This window comes from Taudactylus pleione, unplaced genomic scaffold (genome assembly GCF_031769625.1).
Source record: "Taudactylus pleione unplaced genomic scaffold, aTauple2 ptg000502l, whole genome shotgun sequence".
NCBI classification, from domain to species: Eukaryota; Metazoa; Chordata; class Amphibia; order Anura; family Myobatrachidae; genus Taudactylus; species Taudactylus pleione.
In genome coordinates, this window is record NW_028284904.1 from 6,812,468 (window position 1) to 6,836,417 (window position 23,950).

Consider the following 23,950-nt stretch of genomic DNA (forward strand, 5'->3'; position numbering starts at 1 on the left):
TAGCTTAAAATGGAGCGGCCTCCTGGCCGCTCGCATAGCAGTGGGTTACCACCCACAGCTTATGCGAGTGGCCAAAAAGATGGTCGCGATGGTCAAGACCATTGTGAACATCGGGCTTGCGATGAGACCCTGCGGTAGGGTCTCGCTGCCGCAAGCCCAGGAGTGTTTTTGGCTTTATCAGAGCCAAAAGCACTCCCACTGACATGACTAGTGATGTCAGTGAGGCTGGACCCAGATGGTAGGCATTCCCATGGGAATGCCTCCGTCTGGGCAGCCACGCCCCTGCAACACCCACCAAAGGGGGCGTGCTGTCACTCACCATCGACAGCATGCCCCCTTTGGTGCGAGACCCCGAGTGACGGTTTCTCCGTCGCTCGCCGGGTCTCGCGCATGCGCATGACGGAGGTGCCTCCGTCATGCGCATGCACATTTGGGTAACATTGACCCGCTTGCGAGCGTACAGTGCTCGCGAGTGGGTCTGAATGAGACCCTAAGTTCAACCATAGTTGGCCCTGATAACCATATCGTATCCTCCTCCGACTCCATCCTGTCGATACTGCTGTCAGCCTCTCCCTCCATTATCTGTCCTTCAACACAGAAACGAGACATCCCGAAACACATCAGCAAAAGTAGAACTCTGTGGAATAAGGGACAAATGAACACAGTTACCAACTCAATTTCTTAAAATGAAGAAAAACCCTGCACTTGTTTTGGACTCAGGTGCTGTCACTGCAGTCTTTAGGTTTCCCGGAACAGGCTCTCGATTGACAGGTCTGTATTATCTGTCTCAACTCCGCCTTGCACCTCCTTCGGATAGCCGACTTTCCTGCAGTGCGTGAAATGGACCCACGTATCTCTCTCCGCATCCTTTAGAGATGTTGTACTCATTATCAGCACCTGGTATGGACATTCCCACCGATCAGTCAAACACCCTGAACGTAAGAAATTTTGTATCATTACATAATCTTCAGGTTCAACATCATGACAACATGTTTCAGGCATGTCAGTCAATAACAATTTTAATTTCTGTTGCTGCGATTTTAACTGCTTGCTCATTTTTATAAGATACTGCACAGTGACCTCGTTGTTATTCTTTAAATCATCCTATGGACTTATAATTAAATGAGGTTGCCTACCAAACAGTATCTCAAAGAGGGACAGATTTAGAGGCGGCCTGGGGGTGGTCCTGATACTATGAAGGACTAGCGGCAAAGCTTCCAGCCACCCCAAGCCAGTTTCAACCACGATTTTACTTAGTTTGTTTTTAATAGTGCCGTTCACTCTCTCCACATTTGCACTGGCTTGTCGTCGATATGGGGTGTGAAGTTTATTATTAATACCCATCAACTTACACATGTTCTGGAAGACATCACCTGTGAAATGAGTACCCCTATGACTCTCAATAATTCTAGGGATACCGTATCTGCATACAAACTCCTGTACAATCTTTTTAGCAGTGAATGCAGCAGTATTATTGGCAGCTGGATATGCCTCTACCCAGTTAGAAAACACATCTGTACAAACTAATACATACTTAAGGTTCCTGCAGGGTGGTAATTGGATGAAATCAATTTGTATTACCTGAAAAGGTCCATCTGTTGGAGGGATGTAAGATGGCTCGGTTGGTAATGTTTTCCCAACATTTTTCCTCAAACAGGACATAGCAAAATAATCGGTAACATCGGACGCATACGTACAGTTAAGGCAGGATCAGTCCTCACTCAGGAATTGCTCACTTCAGCGCACGCTATGAGGCCTCTGGGTGTGTATGGTTTTGCAGTGGCGTTGAAACACACTGGCACACCTGTGTTCCCCGTCATCACCCACAAACGACACTTCCTGACAATCACTCTGCAATGGGTCTGCGTAGTCACTGCAATTGCAATCCCGATCGCAGCGTCTAGTTCGCTCACATGCACTGCGATGCGTCTGCATGTGCAGAGGGATATAATCGACCGATTACGTGCATATTAGCAACTGCGATCCTTGCAAATTCAGGCCCTAAGTTTAGTTGTATCAGGATCTGACCCTCATTGGCCACTTAACAGGTATTCCCAATGTTTTTCTGCTTTTTATGTGTGTCTGATATTACAGGGTCGGGGACTTTAACAATTACAATCTCAGTACTTTGACTACTCCCCAGATCAAATAACCATGATGTCATTGTAATTATTAGCCTCAGGTGTACGTCATCCATTCAATTACTGGACTGATTGAGGATTAGTGATTGGTAACAGGCGCTTTATGAGGTGTTCAGCGGCCCTTAAACATTATAGCATTCAGCCTGTCTGATTGTTGGTCTCGCTCTAAAGCTGTGTACACATTTGCCCGACCAAGCGCCAATCACACTGACCACGCACCTGATTTGGTAAACTATACTCATACACACTTAATAATTGGCAACTCTATATGTCTGGCCAGACATCACACGTTGTGATGTCAGTGCCGTTTGTCCCTTGCGGCCAGTGTACTGTTGGTTCGTGGTTTGCCCGTACACACATGCAGATGTACTGATATACAGTATCTGCATTCCCATCTTGATAAGAGAATGAAGTACTGTAACATCTCTGGATGAGCCATATTGGAGAATGCACATTTAAGCTATTACATTCTGACACTCCCCTCGCTATAATCTTCTCCTTTTTACACAGACTCAGAAAAATGAAGCTCTCATGTAGCTATCTGTAAGAAAGGTGAGGTTAGACACATATAAGAACATTATCATAACAAATACCTTTGGTTTGGCCTCGACAGGTACATCAGCAAGACTCATCACACTGACAGCATAGACCTTGTCAACAGTCTTTTGACTCACAAACTTTTGACTGTTGTCACTGTGACGACTCTAGATATCTTTTGTACTTTTGACTCCCACATCTTGCAAGTTTTTCCTACATTGGACTTACGCTCACACTAATCAGTCTTTGACTATGGCTCACAAATATCTAATTGTTCTTTAAATGCAGTATTTAAAGGGCCTCATTCAGCTTGGATCGCAGGTCTGTGTTCGCACGCACCCAGTAAGTTTGCGGTCTGCGCATGTGTATGCACCGTGTGCGAACCGGCCACTGCGATCGCGAATGTGAACGCAATGGATACGCAGTGGCACGGAGAAATGACTAAAAGTAAGTGCCGTTTTGCCCTTCTGTTCCAAGGGAGGTGTCTGTCCTCCCTGAGCTCACCTTAGGACACCTGCGTTATGGTTTGACATGTGTACCGTGTTTAAACGCCATTACAGGGGCATGCATAATTAAGCCCCTGCCCAGTAGCCAAGCATGATCCACTTTACTGATTTTGAATCCAACTTGCGTCTTCTGTTTTTTGGTGACATATGACATAAGCAGTACTTCAAAAGTTTCTTAGATATTTCACACTTGGTTTTCTCATTGCCAAGGCTTCAATAGGTGTTATATCTTTTAGGGCAACTGTGCGAGAATGTTTTTTAAGTTAAACTGCTGTGGACACGGCTCCCACACAAAATTTGTTTCCGGTATCCTTCAGCATACATGTACTCTCTTAACTAGTGTATGGTTTGCTTATTCACTAACACCGTTTTGCTCAGGAGTATAGACAATGGTCAATTGATGTTCTATTCCTTATTTTCTCAAGAATTGTTCCACCTCTCTGTTCAGATATTCTCCACTGTTATCAGATCTCAGCATTTTGAGTCTGTGGCAAGTTTGGTCTTCTAGAAGTCTCTTGTAATCTACGATTTTCTGTGTTACTTATTTTATGAAGTGCACATATATCATTCTTGTGAATTCATCTATAAATTTCATGAGATATCTGTATTCACTAACTGACTTTACCGTACTTCCACTGGATCACACATACTGTATCTGAATGTACTATCTCAAGTGGTGCTGTAGCTCTGCTTGTTGACTTAGGAAATGGCTGACAACTCTGGTAACCAAATATGCAGCTTTTACAGGAATGCATTTATCATGTAGACCATGACCATCAACCTGTGACCATCCTGCTCTGTGGCTTTTGACCACTGTCATGTAAAAGGTGACAAAGATTTCTATGCCAGACATTCCATTGACTGTGACTCATCATTGCGTAGCAGAGCTGTGTATCATAGACATACAACTGCTGACACCTTGTACTATAGCGATAATTGTCCCACTTTTGTTTTGCACAGTGTATTTGAACTCTGTGACCTCTCTTTTCTAGGACACTTATGGAGATAAGATTTTTCTTATTTCTGGGACACAAAATACATTTTGTGACATTTGTTCTGGATCCTATTCTCAAGCAAGATTTAATTATCCCAACTTTTGTGGCTGTCAATTTTTGATTGCCATTTCCTTTGTGTCATAGGGCAATGAGTCATTACAGACTACCCTTGCAGGCTCAGCTGATAGTACAGGATAACAAGATAGCAGGCTTAGTTTGCAGAGCAGTCCAAGATAGCTGGCTTGGTTTGCACAGCAGGATAACAAGATAGCTGGCTTGGTTTGCACAGCAGGATAACAAGACAGCTGGCATGACTCACAGTGCAGTATAACCAGTTAGCAGGTAATCAGGCTGCATGATCACAGACTAGCCAGTGTGGAATATGCTATACAGACCTCAGGCAGAGAGCGACACCAGAGGCAGGGAGGAGGAATTGCATGGATCATAACACTGATTGTGATAGGGCCACACTCAGCTTGGTGAACCACTCCTTATTGGAGCTGAAATGTCTTGTTGCACCTGAATCAATATACTAACAATCCTTTCTGTAGCTATCTGTAACACTAAGGGCTGACTCATCTTTGTCAATACATTTCTGCACCGGATTCAATTGTCCTTGCTTACAGTTAATGGCTTAGTGACCTACAGATGCATCCACTTACATCATTGCCATGCGGCTACATATACTATGCTATGGCATGCACTGTAATCACACCATGCAATCCTATGGGGTCGCAGGTGCACATAACCATTCACGTGTGCGAGACTCATACCATGTGTGGTGCGATTTACTGCACAAACAGCAAAGATGTAACTGGGCATATCTGGATTTTGTGACAATTATAACACTTGAACTGAAGGTGTGCAATTGAAAAATGGGTGTGGTCTTGCAGGGAAGGGGCATGGGCTCACAACGCATAGGGTATCAGTAGCGCCTTAAAATGCAGAGAGCATTCCAGTGAGCGCCCTATAATGCAGAGAGTGTCACAGTGGGTACCATATAGTGTAGAGAACATCAGTGACCCACATATAAGTTATAACACATAATATGAATACATGCCTCACACACTTATACATGGAAAGGGGTGTGTGACACGGGGTTAGGGAGAGGGGTCTTGGGTGTGTGACTGTAGAATAGACAGAGAGGAGGGGGTGGGGACTCAGGGGAAGATGCTGGTCTGGGTCTCGAGCAGTCTAGTGACATGTAGATCAAGGATAAGTAGGGGAGGATACCCCTCCTCTCCTCCAGCTGGGCCACCTCCTCTTTAAATACAGCTCATGGACGGCCACAGACTACTGCAATAATGAGTCAGTTTGACTCATTATTAGTACTTCCCAGCTGCGGGCACCTTCATTGTTGAACCACCAATAGTTCTGCTCCTGTGGCTGTTGCTGTTTATTTGTCATCTACTTGTACACCAACATTCATTACCTGCTGAGAGACAGAGATCATCCGGTCTATATAATAACTCATACGTAATTTACTGCTGCCTTCATGTAACTTTGGCAGTCTATATAATAGCAAGATGTCACCACACATGCTCAGTAGTAACTCTGTTGGCCATCTTGGTAAGGGAATGTAGCATCATCCCTGGAGGAGCCATATAGAAGAATGTGCAGTAATGTTCTCCCATTCTAACACATTTGCCTTGCCCTTGGATTGTCCTTCAGTAGCATTACCACAGTGTTATACTGTTATCTCACTGTATACAGTTTTTTTTTTATATTTTTCATATGGTCTCAAAAAAAAGAAAAACCGATGTTATTATCTGTACCAGAATCTTGAAAACTTTTACTTCCTCGTACATAAGACCTGGGAGAGCCAGTGAGCAGATAACGCTCCAGGGAAATGGAGGCTATACATGTGGACCAGATGATTGCTTACACAACAGCTGAGCATAGTCATCATAACCATGGTGCCGAGGGGGGTGGGAGAGTGGCTACTATTTACCAGAGCCCGGGCTTGCCAGAGGGGCCCGGTGCCGCACTCTCTTCCTTCTTTCCCTCCCTCACAACACCTCACTGAACGGAACATTGTTGCGTGCACTACTAGCCACCACCCAGGAAAGCCCATCACTTCTCTGCCACATTTCTAATACCGTCTGATCGCACACTCTGTGTAATGTATGCACCGTTGGGGTTCTCAAATATGTTCACGCATGTGCTGTAGCAGAACATCGCTAAACTGTTAACATCGGCACTGTGTGCACCTCTGAATCAGGCCTTAAGCCTCTGTAAACAGGGTCAGAGAACTGGTGCCATCTTCTGGGGTAGATGGCAGTGTGCAGCAGCTGAGAAATGACACAAAGTCCTTTGGTCTGGTGCAACTGGCCTCAGCCAGTTTTATTATGCAGCAAAACAAATAAACAGAAATAAACACCTTGCCATCTGGCACTAACTAAACACAAAAATTATCCTAGCTCACTAATAAAACAAAGTACAAAAAGTTTTTACCAGACAGAGTTCACCTGGTTTCAGTAACCTGTTTCTCTCACAGAGACTCAAAAACTCTCCTTTCCCCAGGCAGTCTCCCAAATGATCAGTCTGACAGCCTTAAGACAAACATACACAGCGGCAAGCCCTAAATAGCCTCCTGTGAGGCAAAAAAGACCAAAAATCAGTACTTGGCCTAATGGATGTAGAACCCGCCCTCTCTTCTCACATTCAACCCCAGGACCCTAATCCGGTTCTTACCAAAAACTCAACAGCTCTCAGCTGAACCAACAATACTCCTGGGGTTTTAAGACACATATGTGAGAAATCTTGTGCAAATATACCTGCCTTCCATCACTATACCAGCATACCTCCCAACATTTAGGTATCATGATTAGGGACAGTTTGCTCGCGGAAGGTGCGCAAGTCCGTAAAGGTGGTGGGGCTTTCGGGAAAATGGGTGGAGTCTATGGAAGACGGAGTTTCCCCCGTTTACATCACTGTGGGGGTGTGCCCAGCACTCTTCGAGATGCTGGGCTGCCCCCTGGCTCTCCGTACACAAGTGAACAGATGCCGTGCACATGCGATCTGTTCTTCTCCTGCTTATCCGCTGCTCTGCTATGGGACAGTCCCGCTGGATGTGGGACAGTTGGGAGGTATGTACCAGTGATCTTGTCACACCTCGTTCATCACCTCCAACACTGACTTTTTATTTCCAGCAAAGGCATATGGAGTATATGTACAGCTATCCATCTCTCTCTTTTTATTAATAGATGAAATATTATTGCTTATATAGAGCCTAACTGGATAATATAGGCAATATATATTTCATCTATTAATAATTGCTTCTACCAACAAGCTTATAACTTTTAAAGAAAGTTCAAAGGATACAAGTGAAATGTGCAAATAATTATTTTATTATTTATTAAGTGGCTGGAGAATATGGAATTTTAACTTTCTACTAGGGGTGTGCACCGGCCACTTTTCGTGTTTTGTATTTTGGTTTAGGATCTGGATCTTTCTTCGTGTTTTGGATCTTGATTGGTTTTGCCAAAACCACCCTTCTGTGTTTTGGGTTCTCGGTTTTGTGTTTTGGATCTGTATTTTTTTTTTAAAAAAGCATAAAAACAGCTAAAATCACAGAATTTGTGGGTTTTTCTGCTCCTATGCTATTATTAACCTCAATAACCTTAATTTCCACTCATTTCCAGTCTATTCTGAACACCTCACACCTCACAATAGTGTTTTTATGTCCAAAAGGTTGCACCGAGGTAGCTGGATGACTATGCTAAGCGACACGAGTGGGCGGCACAAACACGTGGCCCATCTAGGAGTGATACTGCAGTGGCAGACAGGATGGCAGTTTGAAAAACTAGGCCCCAAACTGTACATAATGCAAATGCAAAGAAAAAAAAGAGGTGCAAGATGAAATTGTCCTTGGGCCCTCCCACCCACCCTTATGTTGTATAAACAGTACATGCACACTTTAACAAACCAATCATTTCAGCGCCAGGGTCTGCCACATGACTGTGGCTGAAATGATTGGTTCGTTTGGGCCCCCACAAAACAAGCTGGCAATTAATCTGTCCCTGCACATACTGGCTCTACGGAGGCAAGATGTCGTCCTCATCCTCCTCATCCACCGATTCCTCACCCTCTTCAGTGTTGTGTACATCCTCATCCTCACAGAGTATTAACTCGTCCCCGCTGGAATCCACCACCACAGGTCTCTCTGTACGTTCTGGAGGCTGGTCTCCCTGGAAGAGTTGATAATTCATTTTTATGAACATCATCTTCTCCACATTTTGTGGAAGCAACCTCCTACGCCTTTCGCTGACAAGGTTCCCGGCTGCACTAAACACTCTTTCGGAGTACACACTGGAGGGGGGGCAACTCAGGTAAAATAGAGCCAGTTTGTACAGGGGCCTCCAAATTGCCTCTTTTTCCTGCCAGTACAGGTACGGACTGTCTGACATGCCTACTTGGATGCTGTCACTGATGTAATCCTCCACCATTCTGTCAATGGTGACAGTATCATATGCAGTGACAGTAGACATGTCAGAAATTGTTGCCAGGTCCTTCAGTCCGGACCAGATGTCCAAACTTGGTCATGCCTGCCCTGCATCACCGCCAGCGGGTTGCTTAGGATACCTAAGTTTTTTCCTGGCAGCCCCAGTTGCGGGAGAAAATGAAGAAGGAGCTGTTGACGTGTCACGTTCCGCTTCAGCAGACAGTGTTTTCACCAGCAGGTCTTTGCACCTCTGCAGGCTTGTGTCTGCCGGAAAGAGAGACACCACATAGGCTTTAAACCTAGGATCGAGCACGGTGGCCAAAATGTAGTGGTCTGATTTCAACAGATTGACCACCCTGGAATCCTGGCAAAGCGAATGAAGGGCTTCATCCACAAGTCCCACATGCCGAGCGGAATCACTCCGTCTTAGCTCCTCCTTCACTTTCTCCAGCTGCTTTTGCAAGAGCCTGATGAGGGGAATGACCTGACTCAAGCTGGCAGTGTCTGAACTGACTTCACGTGTGGCAAGGTCGAAGGGCTGGAGAACCTTGCACAACACGGAAATCATTCTCCACTGCGCTTGAGTCAGGTGCATACCCCCTCCTTTGCCTATGTCATAGGTGGATGTATAGGCTTGAATGGCCTTTTGCTGCTCCTCCATCCTCTGAAGCATATAGAGGGTTGAGTTCCACCGCGTCACAACTTCTTGCTTGAGGTGATGGTGGGGCAGGTTCAAGAGTGTTTGCTGGTGCTCCAGTCTTCGGCATGCAGTCGCTGAATGGCGAAAGTGGGCAGAAATTTTTCGGGCCACCCAAAGCGTCTCCTGCACGCCCCTGTCGCTTTTCAGAAAATTCTGCACCACCAAGTTTATTGTGTGAGCAAAACATGGGACATGCTGGAATTTGCCCAGATGTAATGCCCTCCCAATATTGGTGGCGTTGTCAGATTTCACAAATCCCCAGGGGAGTCTAAGTGGGGTAAGCCACTGGGTGATGATTTCCCTCAGTTTCTCTAAGAGGTTGTCGGCGGTGTGCCTCTTACTGAAAACCGGTGATACACAGTGTAGCCTGCCTTGGAATGAGCTGGGGTTTCTGAGATGCTGCTACTGGTGACGCTGCTGCTGTTGCTGCGCAAGGTGATACATCTGCCCAGTGGGCTGTCACAGTCATATAGTCCTCAGTCTGCCCTGTTCCACTTGTCCACATGTCCATGGTTAATTGGGCATTGGGTACAATGGCATTTTTCATGTCACTGAGGACACTTTTTCTGTCGTTTCTGTACAGTCTCGGTATTGCCTGCCTAGTGAAGTGGAATCTAGACGGGATTTGGAACCGGGGACACACTACCTCCATCAATTGTCTAAATCCCACTGCACTAATGGCGGATACCGGAAGCACGTCTAACACCAACATAGCAGTCAAGGCCTCAGTTATACGTTTTGCTTCAGGATGACAGCTGTCGTACTTAAAGGACTGTTGGAGGGTCAATTGTTTAGTAAAAGTAGTGGTGTTCCTACTTCCTCTCTGGGATGATGAACGACTCCCAGCAGCAGCAACAGCAGCAGCGGCAGCAGGAGGCGTAGCAATGCAGGATCCTCCGGAGGAATCCGGGATAGGAGAGTCAGTCATGCCAGTGACATGGCCTGCAGCACTACTTCCGATCCTGACTAAGGAGGAAATTGATGAGGAAGGAGTTGACGGTGTGGTTTGCAGGCACTTGGATACAACAGGACAACGGGATTTAGGTGTCCCTGGACTGCTTATGGTCTTAGCCAAAGTTTCTGAACTTGACAGTAACTTTTAATGAACGCGCTGCAGGTGCCGTATAAGGGAGGATGTTCCCAGGTGGTTAACGTCCCTACCCCTACTTATTTCACCTTTACATATGGTACATATGGCAAGACAGTTGTTGTCCGGATTTGGATAGAAATATTGCCAGACCAAAGAGGTGGAATGTTTGGTCTTCTGCCCAGGCATGACCGTGATGGGCTTTTTCATCCCACGGACAACAACTGTCTCCCCGGGAGCCTGATTTAAACAAACCACATCACCATCAGAATCCTCCTCGCCAACTTCCTCCTCAGCGCCAGCTACACCAGTATTCTCATCCTGTTGTACTTCAACAGTGACATCTTCAATTTGCATATCAGCAAGTGGACTGTGGGTGCTCCTTTCAGCACTTGCAGGGGGCCTGCAAATGGTGGAAAGAGCCACCTCTTCCCGTCCAGTGCTGGGAAGGTCAGGCATCGCAACCACCACCACACTTGGACTCTCCTTGGGGATTTGTGATATCTTCTTAGAATGCACAGTTCTTCGCTGTGCTTTTGCCAGCTTAACTCTTTTAATTTTTTTAGTGGGAGGAGGGCTTCCATCGTCATGTGAAGCTGAACCACTAGTCATGAACATAGGGAAAGACCTTAGCCATTCCTTGCCACTCTGTGTCGTAAATGGCATATTGGCAAGTTTACGTTTCTCTTCAGATGATTTAAATGTTTTTTTCAAGGTCATTTTCCTGAACTTTGTCATTTGGGATTGTATGTGCCCTCTACTATGACATTGGGCATCGGCCTTGGCAGATGACTTTGATGGCATGTTATCGTCTATGTCATGACTAGTGGCAGCAGCTTCAGCACTAGGAGGAAGTGGTTCTTGATCTTTCCCTATTTTATTTTTATCGGAGAAAGTTTGGTACTCCATTTATGTTATATTGATATATACGTGCGGCAAAGGCGCACACAAACACAGAAAATATTTTTTTATTTTTGTTGGAGACTAGTGCACTTTGTGGGTTACACCACCCTTTAAGAAATGAGCCAGCCGGCCCTTTACTTATGGGACACAGGCGCACGCTTGGCGCTGCTCCTTTGTTGATGCACATGCAGCCACAGTGCACACAATTCACAAACACAGAAATATATATTTTATTTTGTTTGGAGTGCCTTTGGGGGTTACAGCACCCTTTAACGGACGAGCCAGCCGGCCTTTTACTTATGGGACACAGGCGTACGCTTGGCGCTGCTCCTTTGTTGATGCACGTGCAGCCACAGTGCACACAATTCACAAACACAGAAATTTTTTTTTATTTTGTTTGGAGTGCCCTTTCGGGGTTACAGCACCCTTTAGCAGTCAATCCAGCCGGCCCTTTATTTATGGGACACAGGCGCACGCTTGGCACTACTTTGTTGATGCACGTGCGGCCACAGTGCACACAATTCACAAACACAGAAATTTATTTTTTATTTTGTTTGGAGTGCCCTTTGGGGGGTTACAGCACCCTTTAGTGGTCAATCCAGCCGGCCCTTTATTTATGGGACACAGGCGCATGCTTGGCACTACTTTGTTGATGCACGTGCGGCCACAGTGCACACAATTCACAAACAAAGAAATATATTTTTTTATTTTGTTTGGAGTGCCCTTTGGGGGTTACAGCACACTTTAGCGGTCAATCCAGCTGGCCCTTTATTTATGGGACACAGGCGCACGCTTGGCACTACTTTGTTGATGCACGTGCGGCTACTGCGCACACAATTCACAAACACAAAAAAATATATATTTTTATTTTGTTTGGAGTGCCCTTTGGGGGTTACAGCACCCTTTAGTGGTCAATCCAGCCGGCCCTTTATTTATGGGACACAGGCGCATGCTTGGCACTACTTTGTTGATGCACGTGCGGCCACAGTGCACACAATTCACAAACACAGAAATATATTTTTTTATTTTGTTTGGAGTGCCCTTTGGGGGTCACAGCACCCTTTAGCGGTCAATCCAGCCGGCCCTTTATTTATGGGACACAGGCGCACGCTTGGCACTTCTTTGTTGATGCACGTGCGGCTACTGCGCACACAATTCACAAACACAAAAAAATATATTTTTTTATTTTGTTTGGAGTGCCCTTTGGGGGTTACAGCACCTTTTACTGCAATAATGAGTCAGTTTGACTCATTATTAGTACTTCCCAGCTGCGGGCACCTTCATTGTTGAACCACCAATAGTTCTGCTCCTGTGGCTGTTGCTATTTATTTGTCATCTACTTGTACACCAACATTCATTACCTGCTGAGAGACAGAGATCATCCGGTCTATATAATAACTCATACGTAATTTACTGCTGCCTTCATGTAACTTTGGCAGTCTATATAATAGCAAGATGTCACCACACATGCTCAGTAGTAACTCTGTTGGCCATCTTGGTAAGGGAATGTAGCATCATCCCTGGAGGAGCCATATAGAAGAATGTGCAGTAATGTTCTCCCATTCTAACACATTTGCCTTGCCCTTGGATTGTCCTTCAGTAGCATTACCACAGTGTTATACTGTTATCTCACTGTATACAGTTTTTTTTTTATATTTTTCATATGGTCTCAAAAAAAAGAAAAACCGATGTTATTATCTGTACCAGAATCTTGAAAACTTTTACTTCCTCGTACATAAGACCTGGGAGAGCCAGTGAGCAGATAACGCTCCAGGGAAATGGAGGCTATACATGTGGACCAGATGATTGCTTACACAACAGCTGAGCATAGTCATCATAACCATGGTGCCGAGGGGGGTGGGAGAGTGGCTACTATTTACCAGAGCCCGGGCTTGCCAGAGGGGCCCGGTGCCGCACTCTCTTCCTTCTTTCCCTCCCTCACAACACCTCACTGAACGGAACATTGTTGCGTGCACTACTAGCCACCACCCAGGAAAGCCCATCACTTCTCTGCCACATTTCTAATACCGTCTGATCGCACACTCTGTGTAATGTATGCACCGTTGGGGTTCTCAAATATGTTCACGCATGTGCTGTAGCAGAACATCGCTAAACTGTTAACATCGGCACTGTGTGCACCTCTGAATCAGGCCTTAAGCCTCTGTAAACAGGGTCAGAGAACTGGTGCCATCTTCTGGGGTAGATGGCAGTGTGCAGCAGCTGAGAAATGACACAAAGTCCTTTGGTCTGGTGCAACTGGCCTCAGCCAGTTTTATTATGCAGCAAAACAAATAAACAGAAATAAACACCTTGCCATCTGGCACTAACTAAACACAAAAATTATCCTAGCTCACTAATAAAACAAAGTACAAAAAGTTTTTACCAGACAGAGTTCACCTGGTTTCAGTAACCTGTTTCTCTCACAGAGACTCAAAAACTCTCCTTTCCCCAGGCAGTCTCCCAAATGATCAGTCTGACAGCCTTAAGACAAACATACACAGCGGCAAGCCCTAAATAGCCTCCTGTGAGGCAAAAAAGACCAAAAATCAGTACTTGGCCTAATGGATGTAGAACCCGCCCTCTCTTCTCACATTCAACCCCAGGACCCTAATCCGGTTCTTACCAAAAACTCAACAGCTCTCAGCTGAACCAACAATACTCCTGGGGTTTTAAGACACATATGTGAGAAATCTTGTGCAAATATACCTGCCTTCCATCACTATACCAGCATACCTCCCAACATTTAGGTATCATGATTAGGGACAGTTTGCTCGCGGAAGGTGCGCAAGTCCGTAAAGGTGGTGGGGCTTTCGGGAAAATGGGTGGAGTCTATGGAAGACGGAGTTTCCCCCGTTTACATCACTGTGGGGGTGTGCCCAGCACTCTTCGAGATGCTGGGCTGCCCCCTGGCTCTCCGTACACAAGTGAACAGATGCCGTGCACATGCGATCTGTTCTTCTCCTGCTTATCCGCTGCTCTGCTATGGGACAGTCCCGCTGGATGTGGGACAGTTGGGAGGTATGTACCAGTGATCTTGTCACACCTCGTTCATCACCTCCAACACTGACTTTTTATTTCCAGCAAAGGCATATGGAGTATATGTACAGCTATCCATCTCTCTCTTTTTATTAATAGATGAAATATTATTGCTTATATAGAGCCTAACTGGATAATATAGGCAATATATATTTCATCTATTAATAATTGCTTCTACCAACAAGCTTATAACTTTTAAAGAAAGTTCAAAGGATACAAGTGAAATGTGCAAATAATTATTTTATTATTTATTAAGTGGCTGGAGAATATGGAATTTTAACTTTCTACTAGGGGTGTGCACCGGCCACTTTTCGTGTTTTGTATTTTGGTTTAGGATCTGGATCTTTCTTCGTGTTTTGGATCTTGATTGGTTTTGCCAAAACCACCCTTCTGTGTTTTGGGTTCTCGGTTTTGTGTTTTGGATCTGTATTTTTTTTTTAAAAAAGCATAAAAACAGCTAAAATCACAGAATGTGTGGGTTTTTCTGCTCCTATGCTATTATTAACCTCAATAACCTTAATTTCCACTCATTTCCAGTCTATTCTGAACACCTCACACCTCACAATAGTGTTTTTATGTCCAAAAGGTTGCACCGAGGTAGCTGGATGACTATGCTAAGCGACACGAGTGGGCGGCACAAACACGTGGCCCATCTAGGAGTGATACTGCAGTGGCAGACAGGATGGCAGTTTGAAAAACTAGGCCCCAAACTGTACATAATGCAAATGCAAAGAAAAAAAAGAGGTGCAAGATGAAATTGTCCTTGGGCCCTCCCACCCACCCTTATGTTGTATAAACAGTACATGCACACTTTAACAAACCAATCATTTCAGCGCCAGGGTCTGCCACATGACTGTGGCTGAAATGATTGGTTCGTTTGGGCCCCCACAAAACAAGCTGGCAATTAATCTGTCCCTGCACATACTGGCTCTACGGAGGCAAGATGTCGTCCTCATCCTCCTCATCCACCGATTCCTCACCCTCTTCAGTGTTGTGTACATCCTCATCCTCACAGAGTATTAACTCGTCCCCGCTGGAATCCACCACCACAGGTCTCTCTGTACGTTCTGGAGGCTGGTCTCCCTGGAAGAGTTGATAATTCATTTTTATGAACATCATCTTCTCCACATTTTGTGGAAGCAACCTCCTACGCCTTTCGCTGACAAGGTTCCCGGCTGCACTAAACACTCTTTCGGAGTACACACTGGAGGGGGGGCAACTCAGGTAAAATAGAGCCAGTTTGTACAGGGGCCTCCAAATTGCCTCTTTTTCCTGCCAGTACAGGTACGGACTGTCTGACATGCCTACTTGGATGCTGTCACTGATGTAATCCTCCACCATTCTGTCAATGGTGACAGTATCATATGCAGTGACAGTAGACATGTCAGAAATTGTTGCCAGGTCCTTCAGTCCGGACCAGATGTCCAAACTTGGTCATGCCTGCCCTGCATCACCGCCAGCGGGTTGCTTAGGATACCTAAGTTTTTTCCTGGCAGCCCCAGTTGCGGGAGAAAATGAAGAAGGAGCTGTTGACGTGTCACGTTCCGCTTCAGCAGACAGTGTTTTCACCAGCAGGTCTTTGCACCTCTGCAGGCTTGTGTCTGCCGGAAAGAGAGACACCACATAGGCTTTAAACCTAGGATCGAGCACGGTGGCCAAAATGTAGTGGTCTGATTTCAACAGATTGACCACCCTGGAATCCTGGCAAAGCGAATGAAGGGCTTCATCCACAAGTCCCACATGCCGAGCGGAATCACTCCGTCTTAGCTCCTCCTTCACTTTCTCCAGCTGCTTTTGCAAGAGCCTGATGAGGGGAATGACCTGACTCAAGCTGGCAGTGTCTGAACTGACTTCACGTGTGGCAAGGTCGAAGGGCTGGAGAACCTTGCACAACACGGAAATCATTCTCCACTGCGCTTGAGTCAGGTGCATACCCCCTCCTTTGCCTATGTCATAGGTGGATGTATAGGCTTGAATGGCCTTTTGCTGCTCCTCCATCCTCTGAAGCATATAGAGGGTTGAGTTCCACCGCGTCACAACTTCTTGCTTGAGGTGATGGTGGGGCAGGTTCAAGAGTGTTTGCTGGTGCTCCAGTCTTCGGCATGCAGTCGCTGAATGGCGAAAGTGGGCAGAAATTTTTCGGGCCACCCAAAGCGTCTCCTGCACGCCCCTGTCGCTTTTCAGAAAATTCTGCACCACCAAGTTTATTGTGTGAGCAAAACATGGGACATGCTGGAATTTGCCCAGATGTAATGCCTTCCCAATATTGGTGGCGTTGTCAGATTTCTCAAATCCCCAGGGGAGTCTAAGTGGGGTAAGCCACTGGGTGATGATTTCCCTCAGTTTCTCTAAGAGGTTGTCGGCGGTGTGCCTCTTACTGAAAACCGGTGATACACAGTGTAGCCTGCCTTGGAATGAGCTGGGGTTTCTGAGATGCTGCTACTGGTGACGCTGCTGCTGTTGCTGCGCAAGGTGATACATCTGCCCAGTGGGCTGTCACAGTCATATAGTCCTCAGTCTGCCCTGTTCCACTTGTCCACATGTCCATGGTTAATTGGGCATTGGGTACAATGGCATTTTTCATGTCACTGAGGACACTTTTTCTGTCGTTTCTGTACAGTCTCGGTATTGCCTGCCTAGTGAAGTGGAATCTAGACGGGATTTGGAACCGGGGACACACTACCTCCATCAATTGTCTAAATCCCACTGCACTAATGGCGGATACCGGAAGCACGTCTAACACCAACATAGCAGTCAAGGCCTCAGTTATACGTTTTGCTTCAGGATGACAGCTGTCGTACTTAAAGGACTGTTGGAGGGTCAATTGTTTAGTAAAAGTAGTGGTGTTCCTACTTCCTCTCTGGGATGATGAACGACTCCCAGCAGCAGCAACAGCAGCAGCGGCAGCAGGAGGCGTAGCAATGCAGGATCCTCCGGAGGAATCCGGGATAGGAGAGTCAGTCATGCCAGTGACATGGCCTGCAGCACTACTTCCGATCCTGACTAAGGAGGAAATTGATGAGGAAGGAGTTGACGGTGTGGTTTGCAGGCACTTGGATACAACAGGACAACGGGATTTAGGTGTCCCTGGACTGCTTATGGTCTTAGCCAAAGTTTCTGAACTTGACAGTAACTTTTAATGAACGCGCTGCAGGTGCCGTATAAGGGAGGATGTTCCCAGGTGGTTAACGTCCCTACCCCTACTTATTTCACCTTTACATATGGTACATATGGCAAGACAGTTGTTGTCCGGATTTGGATAGAAATATTGCCAGACCAAAGAGGTGGAATGTTTGGTCTTCTGCCCAGGCATGACCGTGATGGGCTTTTTCATCCCACGGACAACAACTGTCTCCCCGGGAGCCTGATTTAAACAAACCACATCACCATCAGAATCCTCCTCGCCAACTTCCTCCTCAGCGCCAGCTACACCAGTATTCTCATCCTGTTGTACTTCAACAGTGACATCTTCAATTTGCATATCAGCAAGTGGACTGTGGGTGCTCCTTTCAGCACTTGCAGGGGGCCTGCAAATGGTGGAAAGAGCCACCTCTTCCCGTCCAGTGCTGGGAAGGTCAGGCATCGCAACCACCACCACACTTGGACTCTCCTTGGGGATTTGTGATATCTTCTTAGAATGCACAGTTCTTCGCTGTGCTTTTGCCAGCTTAACTCTTTTAATTTTTTTAGTGGGAGGAGGGCTTCCATCGTCATGTGAAGCTGAACCACTAGTCATGAACATAGGGAAAGACCTTAGCCATTCCTTGCCACTCTGTGTCGTAAATGGCATATTGGCAAGTTTACGTTTCTCTTCAGATGATTTAAATGTTTTTTTCAAGGTCATTTTCCTGAACTTTGTCATTTGGGATTGTATGTGCCCTCTACTATGACATTGGGCATCGGCCTTGGCAGATGACTTTGATGGCATGTTATCGTCTATGTCATGACTAGTGGCAGCAGCTTCAGCACTAGGAGGAAGTGGTTCTTGATCTTTCCCTATTTTATTTTTATCGGAGAAAGTTTGGTACTCCATTTATGTTATATTGATATATACGTGCGGCAAAGGCGCACACAAACACAGAAAATATTTTTTTATTTTTGTTGGAGACTAGTGCACTTTGTGGGTTACACCACCCTTTAAGAAATGAGCCAGCCGGCCCTTTACTTATGGGACACAGGCGCACGCTTGGCGCTGCTCCTTTGTTGATGCACATGCAGCCACAGTGCACACAATTCACAAACACAGAAATATATATTTTATTTTGTTTGGAGTGCCTTTGGGGGTTACAGCACCCTTTAACGGACGAGCCAGCCGGCCTTTTACTTATGGGACACAGGCGTACGCTTGGCGCTGCTCCTTTGTTGATGCACGTGCAGCCACAGTGCACACAATTCACAAACACAGAAATTTTTTTTTATTTTGTTTGGAGTGCCCTTTCGGGGTTACAGCACCCTTTAGCAGTCAATCCAGCCGGCCCTTTATTTATGGGACACAGGCGCACGCTTGGCACTACTTTGTTGATGCACGTGCGGCCACAGTGCACACAATTCACAAACACAGAAATTTATTTTTTATTTTGTTTGGAGTGCCCTTTGGGGGGTTACAGCACCCTTTAGTGGTCAATCCAGCCGGCCCTTTATTTATGGGACACAGGCGCATGCTTGGCACTACTTTGTTGATGCACGTGCGGCCACAGTGCACACAATTCACAAACAAAGAAATATATTTTTTTATTTTGTTTGGAGTGCCCTTTGGGGGTTACAGCACACTTTAGCGGTCAATCCAGCTGGCCCTTTATTTATGGGACACAGGCGCACGCTTGGCACTACTTTGTTGATGCACGTGCGGCTACTGCGCACACAATTCACAAACACAAAAAAATATATATTTTTATTTTGTTTGGAGTGCCCTTTGGGGGTTACAGCACCCTTTAGTGGTCAATCCAGCCGGCCCTTTATTTATGGGACACAGGCGCATGCTTGGCACTACTTTGTTGATGCACGTGCGGCCACAGTGCACACAATTCACAAACACAGAAATATATTTTTTTATTTTGTTTGGAGTGCCCTTTGGGGGTCACAGCACCCTTTAGCGGTCAATCCAGCCGGCCCTTTATTTATGGGACACAGGCGCACGCTTGGCACTTCTTTGTTGATGCACGTGCGGCTACTGCGCACACAATTCACAAACACAAAAAAATATATTTTTTTATTTTGTTTGGAGTGCCCTTTGGGGGTTACAGCACCTTTTAGTGGTCAATCCAGCTGGCCCCTACTTTCTACTAAACATTATCAAAAATCGGATGACCAATAACCGATTGATAAGTTAATATATGCTGTTGTGGTATTAATAAATAAGTTTTATGTGATAAATTGATGTTTATTATATATAGTTGTACTATTAACAAATAATTTCCATATGTTATTATATGTGGTTTATTTACAATGGTGATGAATTTTAGATGTTGGATAGCGCAATAAGTGCTTAAATAAATGGATTATTATTCCTACTAGCTGAAGAACGCTTCTTTTTTTTAGGTTAAATTGACTTGAAAGTGTGTTATTTTCAATACACACAGGGGGTCATTCAGACCCACTCGCGAGTGGCTGGAGGCTCGCAAGCGGGTCGATGTTCCCCCACTGCGCAAGCACACGATGGAGGGAGCTCCGTCGTGCGCATGCACGAGACCCGGCGAGCGACGGGCTCTCCATCGCTCTGGGTCTCGCACCAAAGGGGGCGTGCTGTCGATGTTGATTGACAGCACGCCCCCTTTGGTGGGCATGCCGCGGGCGTGCCTGCCAGACGAAGGCGTTCCTATGGGAACGCCTACCGTCTGAAGCCGGCCCCACTGACATCACTAGTGATGTCAGTGGGAGTGATTTTGGCTCTGAAAGAGCCAAAATCACTCCAGGGCTTGCGGCAGCGAGACTTTACCGCAGGGTCTCCATCGCAAGCCTGATGGTCGCGATGGTCAAGACCATCGCGACCATCATCATGGACGCTCGCATATGCTGTGGGTGTTCACCCACAGCTATGTGAGCGGCCAGGAGGCCGCTCCATTTTCAAGGAGGGCCCTGATTCAGAGCGTTCAGCTCTGAATTAGGCCCACAGACCCATTTGGCCCTTCCCTATTTTCATAGCAGCCTTCTGGGAAATGTAGTTTCTCTCACTGAAATGCTTAGTACTGAGGCAAAGGTAAAGTAGTCCCTGGGTGCTGAGGACCAGCTGCAGTATCCCCAGGGGTTACATAAAAACAAAAACATTTTGCTGCTAGACAGAATTCAACAACAATACAAGTTCAACTTCAAATACATGATAGAAAATGGAAATGCATTTATTACTTATTCATTCAGAAATATAATAACATTTTGGAGTATTCTTTCATTTCTAATTAAAGGTGATTTACACTACAGGATCGGCCATGTGTTGTGTGTGTAATAATCTTTTCATCCTTACAGATATGAAGGGCTCTTATATCGTTACAATCTCTGCAAACGGCCAACTCGCACCCAACGCTAATCTAATGGTGTTCACAAAGGTGGATAATGAACTCATTGCAGATAGTCTGTCCCTGGACATGCAGCCATGTTTTGACAATAAGGTAAGTGCAATCTTTTTTTTTTGACAGTGTTTCAGGCATCCCAACTTAATTAATCTGCTCAGCAGCGCTCCTCACAGTGACTAGGGACATGTATCAAGCCTTGAGGGGGATAAATTGGAGAAGTTCTCCAAAACAACCAATCAGCTTTTATCACTTATCTAGCACAGTCTTTGAAATGACAGTTACAAGGTGATTGGCTCCTTTGGCCAATTATTCCACTTTATCTTTCTCCAATGCTTGATACTGTGCATCTCCCCATGCCCATGTAAGCAGGTGTGACATCTCCTCCTCACACTCATGCCTTACATGCAGCTGAGATCCTTCCAGTAGGGTTGATGCTGAGTTGGACAGGATTGCACCTGGAAAAATATGCAAATTTGTTCTGCACATGTGTATGAAAAAGACATCCATTATCCCCTAGTGGCAGCAGGTCATCACAGCAGGGGGCAAGGAGGCAGCATAGGTGGGTGGTGCAGGGGAGTGGCAGCTTATTTGCATATTCGCAGACCACCCCCAAGATACAATGCTGAGATTATCGACATTGTAAAGCAGGAGTAGAGCTGCAATGATGCGATGCAGGGCAAATTGCGTCATTCAGGGGCAAACACAGGATTTTTATTGGGTGGTTTCTATATAATGTATGTATGTATATATATATATATATATATATATATATATATATGTACACACATATATACATATACACACATATATATATATATATATATATATATATATTCCATAGACAAAAAACCTTATGGTTTCATATGTCCCATTGAGGCTGCTTAGACATGATCTGAAAATTCACAAAACCTATTGATGTTATGACACTCAAACTTCAAAAAGCAATGAAATTACGATCATTAAGGCTGACACCTTAATGGACGTGTTCCTTGCGCAATACAGATATGGTATGCCATCACACCCTGTGGTTAACTGCAGATTCAGCACTCTCACAGAATGAGATTGCAGTCACTTACAAAATGGTGGAGCTGATAATTTACAGAATTGTGTGCTCATTGGAATACACACATGCAGTCTATGCAACTGAGGTCAAAGCAGTTATGTGGCTCCCACATCCCACTCAGTGCCCACAATCTTCCCATTTGATCAATAAAAAAAATCTCACTGGCTTCCAACATCCTTATCACTGCATACATTTATCTAATTTAGATAACATCTTCAGCTCCCTTATTTTTAAAATTATCATGCTCTGTCTATGAACACTTTCTTCCCCTATATGCCTCCATGCTGCTATATATTCCCCAATCCCTACTGCTGTGTGGTTTCCCAACTGTGATAGTCTGTGTTCCCTCATCCGCACCAATGTTTTTCAACAGCCGCACCGTCCTGCATCCGTGCCTTCTCCATAGCCACGTTGCGGTATTTCTCTCATCTGTGGCACTCTTTGTTCCTCCATCTGCACTACTCTGATCCCCCCAACCATGCAACTCTGTCTCCCCCCACCACCCGCACCACTCTGTCTTCCTCCCCATCCACACCAATCTCTCTTCCCCAATCCCTACTTCTGTGTGGTCTCCAAACTATGGTAGTCTGTGTTCTCTCATCCGCACCAATCTGCCTTTCTCCATCTGCACCGCCTTACATCCGTGCCACTCTGTTTCCTTCTGCACCACTGCCTTCCCATAACCCACGCCACTGTCTTACTTTCCTCTGTGGCACTCTTTCTTTCTCCATCTGCACCACTCTGTCCCCCCCAACTGTGCAATTCTGGCTCCTCCCCCCACCTGCACTAATCTGTCTTCCTACCAATCCACACTAATCTGTCTTCCCCAATCCCTACTGTTGTGTGTTCTCCTATTTGTGCTAGTCTGTATTCCCTTATCTGCACCAATCTGTCTTTACCCATCTGCACTGCTCTGTCTTCCCATGTCCATGCCACTCTCTTCCCCCATCCACGTCGCTGTCCCCCCAAACCGTGCCACTCTGTTTCCCCCCATCCGCACCACTGTTTTCCACCCATCTGCATTACTTTGGCAACTCCCCTCTGTACTGCTTAACCTTCTCTCCTCTACACACCTTTGTGTCTCACCTATCCATGCTAGTGTGTCTCCTCCCCCCATCCACACCACTTTAATCCCATCTGCACAGCTCTATTTTCTGCTTTGACCTCAGTTGCATAGACTGCATGTGTGTATTCCATTGAGCACACAATTCTGTGAATTAGCAGCTCCACCATTTTGTAAGTGACAGCAATCTCATTCTGTGAGAGTGCTGAATTTGCAGTTAACCACAGGGTGTGATGGCATACCATATCTGTATTGCGCAAGGAACATGTCCATTAAGGCGTCAGCCTTAATGATCATAATTTCATTGCTTTTTGAAGTTTGAGTGTCAGAAAATCAATAGGCTTTGTGAATTTTCAGATCATATCTAAGCAGCCTTAATGGGACATATGAAACCGTAAGGTTTTTTGTCTATGGAATTTCTTAGCTTTTTTAAAATTTATTAACTATCAGGGTTTGGATGAGCAAACTGGGCCACCTGCAGGGGAGAAGGGCAACACAATGGTACACTAACGCAGATGGAAGAGGGGACAGCACACAGGAGGTTGGTTTGGGAGGTTCAGAGTGCGAGACGGCTGTAGGCATGGGGGGTAGCAGCAGAAGCGGTTGTGCAGAGCAGTGGCAGCGGTGCAGTGCAAAGGGGGCATCAGTGGGCGACAGAGGGCTCATTGGTAGTGCGTATGCACCTGAGAAAATCAAATCAATAAGTCATAGATGCACGAATGCAGCAGTGAGATCCATCTATGCATCTGTTAAAAATTTAATTTGTAAAAAAAAAAAAGTGTAGCCCCGCCCCCTAAAAGACAACCAGCAGCGGGCTTTGGAGCCGCAGTGCTGGTTGTGCTACATACAGGGGACAAATGACGTAGGGGTCCCCCGTATTAAGAACAACCAGCACCGGGCTTTTCAGAACCTTTCCTGGTTGCCTAAATACGGGGGACAAATGACGTAGGGGTCCCCTGTATTTAGAGC

At 45.8% G+C, this 23,950-nt stretch overlaps 1 protein-coding gene across 1 annotated transcript in view; it reads left to right on the top strand.

Moving 5' to 3' along the window:
• The window catches only part of LOC148501812 (ovostatin-like), a 259,021-nt gene that overhangs the window by 118,684 nt on the left and 116,387 nt on the right, over positions 1-23,950 (top strand). Inside the window, exon 16 of the mRNA XM_088449994.1 lies at positions 20,809-20,951. Coding sequence (XP_088306120.1) covers positions 20,809-20,951 — 143 coding nt within the window. The remainder of the gene's footprint in view (positions 1-20,808; positions 20,952-23,950) is intronic.